The 12,804-nt window shown below is 49.9% G+C and overlaps 1 protein-coding gene across 1 annotated transcript; it reads right to left on the bottom strand.

Moving 5' to 3' along the window:
• Positions 1-931: 931 nt before the first annotated feature.
• Positions 932-12,567, bottom strand: FOXF2 (forkhead box F2). Its single transcript, XM_083449954.1, has 2 exons — positions 11,349-12,567; positions 932-2,946 (listed from the first exon to the last, which is right to left on the bottom strand). Exons 1-2 carry the CDS (start codon positions 12,310-12,312, stop codon positions 2,777-2,779), a joined length of 1,134 nt encoding a protein of 377 aa, XP_083306080.1. The 5' UTR covers positions 12,313-12,567; the 3' UTR covers positions 932-2,776.
• Positions 12,568-12,804: the final 237 nt, after the last annotated feature.

Raw genomic sequence — 12,804 nt, 5'->3', positions numbered from 1 at the left:
CAGAAAGGTGGGCGCCTCCGGACGCAATGGCGTTCACTTTTTGGAGGCGGACTTTTGGACGCTCTCTCTGGCGCACAGAACGCGCGTGGTCAGTAGTGCAGTCCAGGCAGGTACAAGACCCCGAGACAGAGGGAGCGCCCAAACACTTGGCTCGCCACGTTTCCAACTAAAGCAAGTTCGCATCTGAAGAGCACTCGCCCCCCCCCCCCGACGTACACACGCGGCCATTCACTCCCCAAGACTAAAACTGCCTAACTTCAAGAAGTGCATACGGAGCTGCACCTTTTGGAAGGGCGGCAACTTCCTAATGTGCTAAAAGAGAAAAGAAAAGCCCAGGTAAACAGATAATGGTTTCAGCATTTTCTTCCCGCGCTGGTTTTACTCTGGCGGACGCTAAACTCCCAAACCCGAAGACAAATTTGTCTTCCTTTAAAAAGGGGAGGGAATAACTCGCTTCAATTCTTTGTCTACTGAATGCAAAGAGGAGTCTGGTGGGTTGCTTCTGGATTCTCTCTATGTGTAAACACTTGTTGAAGGTGGACTGGGAGGAAAAAATCAAAGTCCTGAAAGGAAAGGATACTCCGATTGAATATTTTAATCTGAGATTTTTAATACTTTGTCTTCCACTGTGTTTCCCCCAATACGTTTCGCTTCTAAAGGGGGGGGGGGGAATGTCAAAAATAGACAAACTATACCAAGCGTTGGGTATAGACTGGGTGTTTCGCCTGTTAAACGCTGCAGTCCGCAAGCGAAGTAATTGTGGCCCCTTTCCACGGAAAACAAAAACACACCTCGAAGTCACCGCGCCTCCTGGATCCGCCTCCGGATTCCCGTCTTTCCTTTAAGGAGCGAGATGCACGCTCCTTTTCCTGTTACAATTCGGTATAAGAACCGAGGAGCTTAGCACGCCGAGGAAAAGGAAAACGCGCGCTGGCCATATACATTTTATTGGGGGGGAAACACACCACACACATCAACAAGAAACCCACCCCAACAAGTTTGTACATCACAATATTTTGACAAACGTTATACATAAGTGCAAATTATACTCTCCGGTTTAAAAGCGATAGTGTGTGAGTATACACGAGATTTATTCCAAATAATTATTTTAAAAGACTGTGATATAAACACTTGTTTTAAAAAAGTAAAAATAAAAAAAAGAAAGCAAGAAAGGAAATAAACTAAACCCCAAACGTGGTATTGTTGCAATACTGGAAAACAAAACACAAACAAACAGAATCTGGGGACTTTCTTGGAAGCGACACAACCACGCACAAGCACACACCCTCTCCAAAATTTAAAACAAGGTTTGCTAATACTAGCTGGTGCTGCTGAAACAGCATCCCGCTAAACAATGGCCCTGCGGACACTAGGGAATATTAAATCTGCATTTTCAAAAGCTAGAGGTACGATTCTGTGACAGACATCGCTGATTTCAATAGGAGAGTGTGATCTTGAACCTACGTAGCTTACTCGGAAGGTAATCTCAGCGGCGCAAAGACTTCACGGTGCAATCCCATATATTTCTACTCGGGAGTAAGCCCCGTGGAGTCCAATGGCACGTACTCCCAGGTAAACACGTGCAGAATCGAAGCCTACCTTGTGCTGCAATGCCCTGACGTGCTTAGATCTCTCCAGCTGAAATGAAGCAGGACTCAAAACGAAAGTGCTTTATTCGGATGATGGAGTAGGCGAACTCAGTGAATGCGGATTGTTTCTGTGCTGCACGGACGTCAGGAATAAAAAGGGGACATCTCTCTCCCTCCCGCCCTCAATTTCTGTGTAATTGAAAAGCTAGCAGATTCCAACCGCAGTTGCCTTTGATTATTTTTGTTTTTTAAAAATGTAACTATATGTATATGAACTAGCCTTCTGCTTCATTTCTTTAAAATACTGGCTATCAAAGGAATGTGCCTGATTGATTCTGAACCTGCCTGGAGCTGCTGCCCTATCATCCAAACACACATAGCAAACAGGAGCCCATTCCCTATAGCTTGAGTTGTACGCAGCGCGATCCTAAGTAGGCTTTCTTCAGAGGAAAGTCTCCTTGGGTTCACTGAAGCTTAAGGCTGTGTCCTATACACAACGTACACTTGACACCTTAAAGACTGGTGCTTATTTATTTATTAATATAATCATGGCTATGAGCTTTCCTGCGCTACAGCCCACCTTTCCATCCTAGATGCGGGTGTATGTCTAGGATCGCAGTCCTCTCCCTCATGCGGATCTATTCAAGGCTAAGACTGCCATCCTATACGCATTGGACCATTGGACTCTATGGGATTTACTTCTGAGGAAGTATGCCTGGAATCCCCCCCACACACACACCTGTCCCCTTTCCTAGCTGAAGTCGGTGGGGTTTAGTTTCACATTCTGGCGCTCTAGGATGGAGCTGCAACATTGCGCACGTGTCTGTGGGGCTAGAGCTACTGATCTTGCAGGTTTGGGAAGCCCCACTGGACGCAGACGGGCTTACTTCGCAGGGAACACGTGCAGACGTGCTGTGAACTCAGTGGGAGAGGCTTAGGATCCCGCGGAAAAGGAGCGCGAGTATCCAACGGGGCGTCCGGCCCTTACGCGGCTTTCCTTAAGTGACTGGCGCACTGTACTTACAAAGGGAGGCTCGCGGAGCTGGGCGTGGACCTCTGGGCTCGATCCGCGCGAGTCCTCCCGTTGCGTGTGATCTTTTGGGTGAAGTCTTTGGACCTCTCTCTCGGTCGCTCCCACCCCAACCTCCCCAATCTTCTCCTTTCAATCCAGCTCCCAAGGTCATTGTTCACATCACACAGGGCTTGATGTCTTGGCAGACGCTTTGGTGGTGGTGGTGATGGTGGTAATAGGAGCCGCTGGCCGACGGGTGGAAGGAAGAGATGCCGTTGAAGTTGAGGACGAAATCCTTCCTGTCGCACACCGGGGACGGGTGATGCTGGTAGCGAGGCAGCCCCACTGCGGAGGAAGCGAGAAAGAGCGAGCGAGTCCACAGAACAGCTCAAACGGTTCCCCTGGAGAAGCCGGGGTGGTTAGCTGAGGGGCGTGACTGGGCGGGTGGGGTGGTCAAAGGGTTAAAGGGTGTGACTTCAAAATCCCCACTGCCTAGGTCAGGCTTCCTCAAACTGGCCCTCCGTATGTTTTTGGCCTACAACTCCCATGATCCCCGCAGGATTATTACGTGGATTGCAGGAGTGTAAGCCGCCTCGAGCGCCTTGGAAAGAAGGCGGACTGCAATAGTAATATTGATAGCCAGAAGAAGGCAAGTCTGCAAGAGGGAGAGGAAGCCGCATAGCTGGCTTTCCTCGTGGAGGCAACCAAAGCCTTATTTATTTGTTTTTACTCTCCTTTTTAAATGTTCTAACAAGCATTTAAATGCTGTGCCGGGGACCTACAGACTTTGGCTTCCGATCAGCCCACAAGCGCGCAGGACGCCAAACTGCCTCCAGGGCTTCTCACAGTGCAATCCTACGGACGTTTAGTCCGAAGTAAGTCCCAACTATTTTTGAGAAGACTTACTGCCTGGTAAATATGACTGAGACTGCAGTCTCCAATAAGTGGATCACTGTCCCGTTTACCTCGATTTTTCCACACCTAGGTATTCTGGGCCTGTAGGATCCGCGCACAGTTCAGTGAAAAAAGGAATGTGGAACTCCGAATGAATTAAGATCCTGATCCTAACGACACAATTGACTTTAAAGTAAAGCACTTCGATTTTCAATTGAGCTTCCTTTTCCATAGTCAGCGTCCAGACCCAGCGGTCCTCCCGCCTCGCTCCTCCTTTTCAGGGGATAAATACTGACCCAGAAATTAGGGACAGAGCATAATCTACCCAACTGAACTTGTTTGCGGCACCCGTCGACCGCCTTTCAGCTATCGTTTGCACAGGCGGTTCACAACACAGAAAGCCTCTGAACCATTTAGCATTACAGTGAAGCACAATGTTACGGTCCTCAGTAAAAGCTACAGTAAGGGCTGAAAGTTTCCAGCTCCTGCTGTTATTCGCAAGTGCGAGTCAAAATGCGGGATTCGGAGAGAGTTTTGTGGAAAGGGCCCCCCTCTCTCTGAGAGAAGAAGTTTCAGAACCTATGGGACTCAGTGGACCTCTCGCGATTCGGACTCAGCTCTGCCCAAACCCCATGATAAATGCGCTGAGTTGTTTTTTGTTTCCCTTATTAAGGCTAATCTCGGATCGTGATCTATGTTGAGGTGGTTAGATCACAGCAGAATATTATCCTATGATGCTTCTAATGCAGCCCTTATTGATTGCAAAGCAATGACCGGGGAGCCTGAGATCACCGACTCCACAGAGGCCGCTGCGCGAAATCCTGTTAAGCACCTGAGCCATTTATCTCAAGGAAATCTCCCGAATCTCGGTCAACTAAAAGGCAGAAAAATCCCTGCCATGATTATTGGCCCAAAACTTTTGCAGCGACGGATCTGCTCGCACCAGCTTGATGTGCGCAATTTGATGCGCATGGACGCGGTTGCGCATCCTCCATGCGCCTGTCGCTGGCTCCGCGCAGCAACAGAGGCTCAAGCCCACATCCTAGTTTCACCGAAGTGCTCTTGTTTAGCTGACTGAATGCAATCCGGATCTTGAGCATCTTCCGTGGAAGACCCAGTGGGATGCTCCATTTCAGTTTACAACCTGCTTATTTTATTTCTGAAATCTTTTGAATAAGCCCCTTCAAGGAACCGACAGGGCGACTCTTGACCAAAGCGGCTTGGAAACCGCGCTGGCGCAGAGTGTGACGCCTGGACTGTAAGGTCTGGGTTCGTTTACATGGAGCGGTTACAGCCACAAGGTGGATCCGGCCGCAGCGGTCAGGTCGAGGTGGCCAGACCCGGGGAGTCTTCCCTTCCACCCAGGAGTGCTGTTGGGCATCGAAGTGTTTTGGGAAATACCAGAGCCGCTCTCCATTGCTTCCCAGCTAGCAGCAGGAACTTTCCCCCCGCAAGGAGTGGGCTCAACAGGGCAATCTGCCCGTGCCCCGGAAATGAAGAGCAGCCCCCGGGGCATCTTCAGAAAAGCAGTATGGTGCAGCGGTTAGGGCGCTGGACTAGGGCGTGGGAGAGGCCAGCGTGCAAATCCTCACTTGGCCAGGAAGCCCACTGGGTGACCCGGGGCCACTCCCGACACCGCCTCCCAGCCTAACCTACCTCACAGGGTTGGTTTGTGGGGTTAAATGAGCAGGAGGAGGACCACGGACGCCCCCTGGGGCTCCTTGGAGAAAAAGAGGCGGTAAAAACGCAATAAACAAATAAGTTTCTTCCCTTCCTGTTCAGGAACCGTTTTGGATAGCTCTGTCTGCCAATCGGGGCTTTTGTTTCTAGGGCTGCAGAGAGGTAGACTTAGCCGTTCCCTTTCTCTCTGATCTTCCCCAACTGATGCAAAAGGCTGCAGGGGTCTGGAAAGAAGGGCTTCGAATCGATACCCCTCCCCATAATTCCTCTTTTTCCAAAGTTGTTTTAGCAGAGCAGTTAAAAAAAGGACTCCCATCGAGAGGGAAAGTGGGGAAGCCCCTTGGTGAATTTTCTCAGTCTCCGCTCAGCGCCTACTTCACTTTTGACCCAGGGGGCTGTGCGGAGTAATAGTTAGAAGGTCTCTCGGTCTCTCTCTCTCTCTCTCTCTCTCGTCTGCCCCTTTGCTCACCCCGGAGCGGTCCCTTTGGTAGAAGCGATTATTTCGCTGGATTTCCTCCGTCTTTCTAATAACCTGCCTGGTATGCTCCTAATGAAACCGGCGCGCTTTATTGCAGCTCTGATTCAATCAGTTCGCTTTGGTTTAACAGTGTGCGAAAAATGTCCGCCTCCCTCCTCCTCCTCCTCCTCTCCCTCCTTCTGCTCCGTTCGCCTCTAAGCCTCCGAGAGAAGCGACTTCTGTTTCCAATCTTGCTCGGCCCTTCTAAGGGGAGAGCGGGAGGGAGGCTCAGGAGAGGCCGGGATTTAGCATCTCCTCGGCACTAAACCGTGCATGATTTGATGGGGCTTTATTGACCGATAAAAATCAATTGGGGACCGACGTTACAGCGCTGTCAGCTCATAAACGAGCGGCTCCGCAGCGCCTGGTATTCCGGGCGGGGCGGAGACCTTAGGTCCTCGATTGCTTTGCCTGCCAGGGTTTCAAAGCAGCGGGTTCGTTTAAGATCCTGATCCTAAACACATTTTCTCGGATGCTAAATGCCACTGGGCTGGCAGGAAGCAGGCGCCGATCCCGGCAGCAGTTACTCGAAGGACTTTCATTGCAAATCAATGAAGGTTACTTCTAGCAGGCGAGGACCGGGTTGAGGGAGGGGAGCTGAGATCTCCTGGCCTGATTTTGTGTCCTCCAGTCTCATATACTCCTGCGCTGCACTCTTTCAGCGAACTCCCCAATCGCATCGTTTGCAATGCTGGGGTCCAAGGCTCGCTTGGAGGAGGCGATGTTGGGGTGAGGAGGAGCTGCTGCTGGACCCCATCAGCCCCAGCTCACCTGACCATCCAGCATTCCCGCTGAGGCTGATGGGACTTGGAGTCCTACTACACTTGAAAGGCCTCACCGGTTCCCCAATCCCTGCTGTAGTGTCTCCTTGAACTGGGAAAAATTTCCCTCCCAGAAAATATGCCTAGGATTTGTCTACTTCCCAGGAAATGCGCTTGCAACCTTCTTTCTTTCTCTTTCCCTGTTTATGTTTCATAGCAGTTTTTCCCCACTGGAGCTGGACTTATATAGCATATTGTTCCCCAACTAAACATGCTTAAAAAAAATACTTCAAAAATATTTCTGGGTTTCCTTCCCCACTTCCTTAAGATTAAACCTTTTTTTTTAATCCGGATGAGATTTAAGAAACTCTCCTGTTTCCCATTGGCAGCCTGCTTATTTTAGAGTAGTCTCATTGACTCTGAAGAGCCTACATCGGTATAGCTGGCTTGGTTGATTGAGAAGCATCAGCGAAGCTTCCTTAGGCCTATATTATCCTGCACATCTTTAAGGTGCTTCGATCACCTCCTCAGCGGGATCCAAGAAGCCCAAAGTAATAGCAGAAATCCCTGCCTAACCAGTTATTGAGTCTTTGAAACACCTGAGCGCTACTTGGAGCTGGCAGTTTCGGCCAGGGTTGCAATCCTGAGACCTACTTCGAGGTAGATACGCATACATGCATAGGATTATCACTGCAAATGTGGTTTGAGACGTGGTGCCACTGGGCTGTGGATCGGGCTTCCTCGACCTATACTCCCCAGGCATGGGAATAGCGTTTATCAAAACTGCCAAATGTTTAGCGGGAAATAATCCTGACACAGAAGCAAAAGATTTCTTCCGATCCAGCGTGTTGGGTTCAGAAAGCGGTTGGATAATTCTGAGAAAGAATGCAGTCCTTTAAAATCCAGGAAATGGGCATTTTAAAGAAGGGTGGATTTAGATGCGGAAACTGCACGAGGCTACGGAGGGAAATGGTGTGCTTTTAAATTACTATCTTCCTTTACCCCAATCCATTACTGTCCAGTTAAAGTCCCATTTACACTCAGTGGAACTTCTCCTACGCCCAGCCTCCAGCCCATTAAAGCCAATGGCGGGACTGTGTTTAGAGTCAGAATCAAGGTGTAAAAATAAAATTAAAGGCCACTCCGTAAAACCAAAATTCTGTATCTAAATTCCCTTCCTATCGTTACCTCGGGAGATTAGGATGTCGGTTTCATGCAACCCTCACCATCCTTCTTCTCATTTAAAAAACAAAACAAAACTTCCAGAGATCCTTCTGGAATCATTTCCACAAGGGAAGGGTTCTGGTTTTTTCTTTCTTTCCCCAAATCCCAAGCTAAAAAGGAAGGTGATTTGGAGAGGGAGGGGGCGCTAGTGGGGGGGGGGAAGAGATGGAGAGTTGGGCTCAGCAGATGATTGACAGCAGGTCGCCGACAAGCAAAGCGAAGCAATGGACAAGGTCGTCTGTATTTGTTACTTGTTGAAATTCCCATAAAATTGAACAAGACCTCGCTCTCATCTGGGTTAAGTCAAGCTCCAATCCCCTTCGGTGTGGTCCAGCCCAGACTGTCTTTGTTTAGTTAACCTCCGAGACCCACGTTTAAAAGGGCTATTTGGAAAATTTCCTCCGTAAGAGCCCAACATCTTTTACCCATTTCGATGCCTTACACTCGCAGCTCTCTCTCTCTCTTCTTCCACCCAGATTTACTAAAGAGTCTTATTCTTGTTTTTTAAGAAATATTTTTTTTCTCCTATAAAAAGCAACGTACTACCAAGAGAGAAAAACAACAACAGAGCAGCTCCTTCCAGTTATAGAAACGGGTCTGAGTCTCACGCTAGCACCTTTTTTTTTTGCGGTTTGAAAAGAAAATCCGAATAGATTTACCGCCCCCCAGCCTCATCCCCCAGGCTGTATTCAGATAATATTTCTCCCTCTTTTTCAATTAGATGGCTATAAACCTCCAGGGTATTTTTTCTTTTTCTTTTGCTCCCGCTGTGGTAATGAGACCCTTTTTTGAGATTTGTTATGTTTTCTTCGCTATCATCAGGGCTGAGAAAAGGTTTTTTGGTTTTTTTTAAGAAACTTGCAGGGAAGAAGCTGTGGTATGTCATGCTCGCCAGGCGCTTCACTTTATTCAAAACGGACACGATCCAGCCAAAGTAAAAGCCCTTTCCTCACGGATTTCGCCAGGAGAGATTTAAAAGCACGTGTCTAACATCCCCGTTGAAGTCAATGGGAAGTAAAAGTGCGTAACTGTGGATGGATCTATCTATCTATCTATCATCTATCTATCTATCTATCTATCTATCTATCTATCTATCTATCTCTATTATACCACGCCGGAGAAAGAAAGAAAGAAAGAAAGAAAGAAAGAAAGAAAGAAAGAAAACACCAGGATGCGCTCTGCGAGCGCGATCCTAATCATACTTACTCGCCAGTAAGTCCTATTAAATTGAAGGCTTCCCAAATTCTAACCACATAACCATACGACGAGCATATTTAGTATTTGGGGTTGCAGCCATATTCTTTAAAAAGGCCATCCTAGGCATGCTTCCTCGGGAGTAAGGCCCACTGCGCTCAGTGAAGCGAATTCCAAACTAAAAGCTGCAATCCTACACAGAGAGTAAGCTCCATTGAACACGGTGGGGACTTACCGCTGAGTAAACATGCCTAAACGTGGGCTACACATGGACTTCCAATTGCAGCCGCCGGTATTTTAGAGGGGTGGGGGAGTTGTTTGGCTAAATTGTTAATGTCGATCTAATAATCCTAATCGTGACTCAACTGCAGCGCCGAGCCAGCGACTGGGCGCTATGATCGAGATTCGAACTTAAATAAGATGATTATCAATAGTGCAGCGAAGTAAAAATAATCTATCTGTAATTTACGTTGATCTCTGGCATTCTGCTCAACAAATTGAGCCTGGCTTTACCAAGACGCAGTCAGGAGGATGTCCTGCGGCTATATTCTTTGGGTGAGCGGGTGAGGGGGTGGGAGGGATAAAAAGTCATATACCTCTCTCCTACGAGTCCCCCCCCTCCCATCCCAGCCCTCCCCAATTGCTGCTCTACTTCTCTCCGAACAATAGGTCTATTTTCCCCCCTGGAAGCAGCTTTTGTTTTCTCACGTCAAAGCTGGTGTTTTCAGAGAAAACACCGAGGAGACCCAGCATCGGGGCTTGTTATTGAGGCAGCGTTATCTGACAGCTACAACTTTAACCTGAGCGAGCGAAGGGATTTATTTCCAGTCTCTTCGCAATCGCCCGCCTTCCCCGCGAAGAGGTGTTCTTTTTTTAATTAAAAAACAACAACACCCTACCTACGGTTTTGGAGGTCGCAGGTCATTCCTCTGGGGAAACCCCGCCCCCCAATCTAATCTACATCTGTCGAGATATATACATATATAATACACACACTGCACATGAAGAGGGTCGTTCTCAGAAATAAAACGGCTGGTCATCTATGTGAGCGTGATGCGCCCAGACGCCACGGTGATGGGCGCCCTCTAATATCCCGATCCAAAACCGTCTTTGGCACTTAATTCTAAGTAGGTGCGCTCAAGATCGCAGCCACTCGGTATTCTTGAAATATCTAGTCACTTTCCTGTTCAGGGTTTCGCTTTCAGAAACCGAACCGGCGCCTTCCGCACCTTCCTCTCCAACATCTTTGACACATTTAAAAACAAGTATTTACAACCTTTGTAGATCGAAGCTTTCACTGCCGTAATGAACTGAGACATTAACAAGCCGTCCTATCTAAACAACTTCCACTTGGAATAAATCCTATTGGTTCCAGCGGCCCTTACTTCCAAGTAAGTGTGGACGGGATCACATCTCAATGATAGATTAATTCACAGAAACCATTGCCACCTCCTGATTCTACGCTCACAGTTTCTAACGGAGATGGGCACCCCGCTTACTCTGGAAGTGTGCATGTGTATTTGGGAAAGGTGGGCAGCGTCTTATTATCCCTGGCCTGCCTGCAAGTCCAAAAAAAAAAAAATGGTTTAAAGAGCCTTACTCCTATGTTCTCCTTGATTCCATCCAAATATATTATTTTCAAGCCAGCTTGTTTGCTCATTGTCAACTGTCGGCTGGATCCCTAACCTGCATTCCTCGCCCTTGTCTCCCAGGTTTAGAATCCCAAATAATGCACTTTCAAGAGAATGGCCCGGATCAAGCTCTAGTCTAGCTTTATTGCAATCCCCACGGGATGCGACCCATCCCATGGTGTTTGGGAATCACATCCGCACCAGTTGCTGGATGGTGGCAGTGCGCGTTCCGGACTGTTCAGCATTCCGTGCCCGGAAGACAGAGCCATTTGCAACTGAATTCTTTTTTTAAAATGTTATTTGCATGGTATTTACTCCCACGAGATTGTGCTCTTAGCATCACGCCTGTAGGATCTCAAACCAGTCAAGTTAGTGGCAGTGAAATCCTCCAGTGGGAGCGAGGCAGGAGCTGTGGGCGACTAAGAAGATCAACCAGCTCTTAAATGTATTACCATAAGTTGTAAATAGAAATGACCAGAACGAGATCTGCCTGTTTACAATAAAATATTATTACTTCTGTTGGAACATGCTTAAGAACTGAGCCCAAAGCGCTTCCTTTGAACAAGTTATGGGTATCTGCGGAATATCTATATCATCTATCTATCTATCTATCTATCTATCATCTATCTATCTATCTATCTATCTATCTATCTATCTATCTATCTCATCTATCCATCTATATCTATCTATCATCTATCCATCTATCTAATGTCAACACGCTGATTTCCTATTTCAAAAGAAGCTGGAGGACCCCATTCGGCTTACTTGTGAGGTGGGCAAAGGTGTGAAGGATTGAGCGCGTGTGAGTTTGGGGAGATGGAGATGGGGGCGGGTCGCCTTTGGTACCTGAGAGGTCTTCCCTGCCGTTTTGGTGCAAGTAGCTCTGCTCCAGCGAGTAGGAGGCCACTCCGGAGTGGATGCCCGAGGGGGCGGCGGGGGTGGGCGGCGGCAGGGCCTGCTGCTTGAGATAGGGCGAGGCAGCCGAGGAGGTCCAGTGTCCCGCGGGGCTGCCGTAGGGCGAGTGGCACTCGATGGCGCTGGCCATGGCGGGCGATGAGGGCACGGGGCTGCTGCTGCTGTCGGGGCCGTAGTCGGCGCCGCCGTTGGAAGGCACCGGGCAGCTGGCCATGTAAGTGGAGCCCGGGTTGGGAGACATGTGTGGGACGTGGTGCGCCTGGTAGGCGCCGGCCTGCATCACGTCCAGGGGGTTGTAGCCGTTGGGGTGGCAGCCCAAGGGGGCGGCGGGGGGCGCTTGGAAGTCGAAGCCCTGCGGGAGGAAGCCCAGGCCGTTCACCATGCGGTGGTACATGGTGGGCTTGAGCGCCTGGCATTTCCTTCGGAAGCCCCTGGGGCGCCGTCGGAAGGAGCCTTCCTCGAACATGAACTCGCTGGCCGGGTCGATGGTCCAGTAGTGGCCCTTCCCGGGCCGGCCCAGCCCTTTGGGCAGCTTGATGAAGCACTCGTTGAGCGACAGGTTGTGGCGCACCGAATTCTTCCAGCCCTGGTAAGCGCCGCGGAAGAAGGGGAAGCGCGCCTGCAGGAACTGGTAGATCTCGCTCAGCGTCAGCCGCTTCGACGGCGAGCTCTGGATAGCCATGACGATAAGCGCGATGTAGGAATAAGGAGGCTTCTCCGGGCGCCTCAGCCCCGAGCTGGCTTTCTTGGCTTTCGACGGCGCGGACGCTGAAGCGCTGCTGTTGCTGCTGCTGCCGTTGCTGGACGACTCCAGCGCGGAGGGCGGCGGCGGCGGCGGCTGCTGGCTCATCAAGGCCGGGCTGCGAGGCACCGGGGCCCCGATCTCGGAGCTCATGGAAGCTGCTCCTCCTGGGCCACCTCCTCGGCGATCTGGAAGCGGTCCCTGAGCATCCCTCCCTCCCTCCTTCCCTGCGCAAACCTCCCTTTCTCTCCTTCTCCGTCTGTCTGCCTCTCTTCTGTTTCACACAAGCCCAGCGCTCCCTCCCTCCCTCTTTCCCCTCTCTGACCCCCCCTCCTCCTTCTCCTCCCCCGCTCCCCCGACTCAGGAGCCTACAGTTCTCTCCAGCTCTCCGCCTCGGCTCTCTGCCCCCCACCTGGTGGCCATCCTGAAGCCTTTAAAGAAGAGGAAATCCAGCGAAACCCCTCGCCGCTTTTGCGTAAAGGCAGCGCAGCCAAACAGAATCCGCGGACGCCTATCGGGACTTTAAATCTGTCGCCTGCTGGAGGAACTTCCCCCTCCCTCTTTCCCGAAATCTCCTTTCCCATTGAGTCTATCCAAAAAATCAGCCTGGGGGAAGAGAGGAGCGAAGGGGAGGGGGGCCCGAAA

Source organism: Podarcis tiliguerta (assembly GCF_965153285.1).
Source record: "Podarcis tiliguerta genome assembly, chromosome: 7".
NCBI classification, from domain to species: domain Eukaryota; kingdom Metazoa; phylum Chordata; class Lepidosauria; order Squamata; family Lacertidae; genus Podarcis; species Podarcis tiliguerta.
Note: the sequence above shows the minus strand (reverse complement) of the source record. Positions and strands in the feature narration are given on the sequence as shown.

Excerpts from the sequence above, each read along its gene's own strand:
- FOXF2 (XM_083449954.1), bottom strand. The coding sequence starts at position 12,312 with ATGAGCTCCGAGATCGGGGCCCCGGTGCCTCGCAGCCCGGCCTTGATG. Across the intron at positions 2,947-11,348 it reads CGGCAGGGAAGACCTCTCAG|TGGGGCTGCCTCGCTACCAG; the intron begins GTACCAAAGGCG and ends CTTCCTCCGCAG.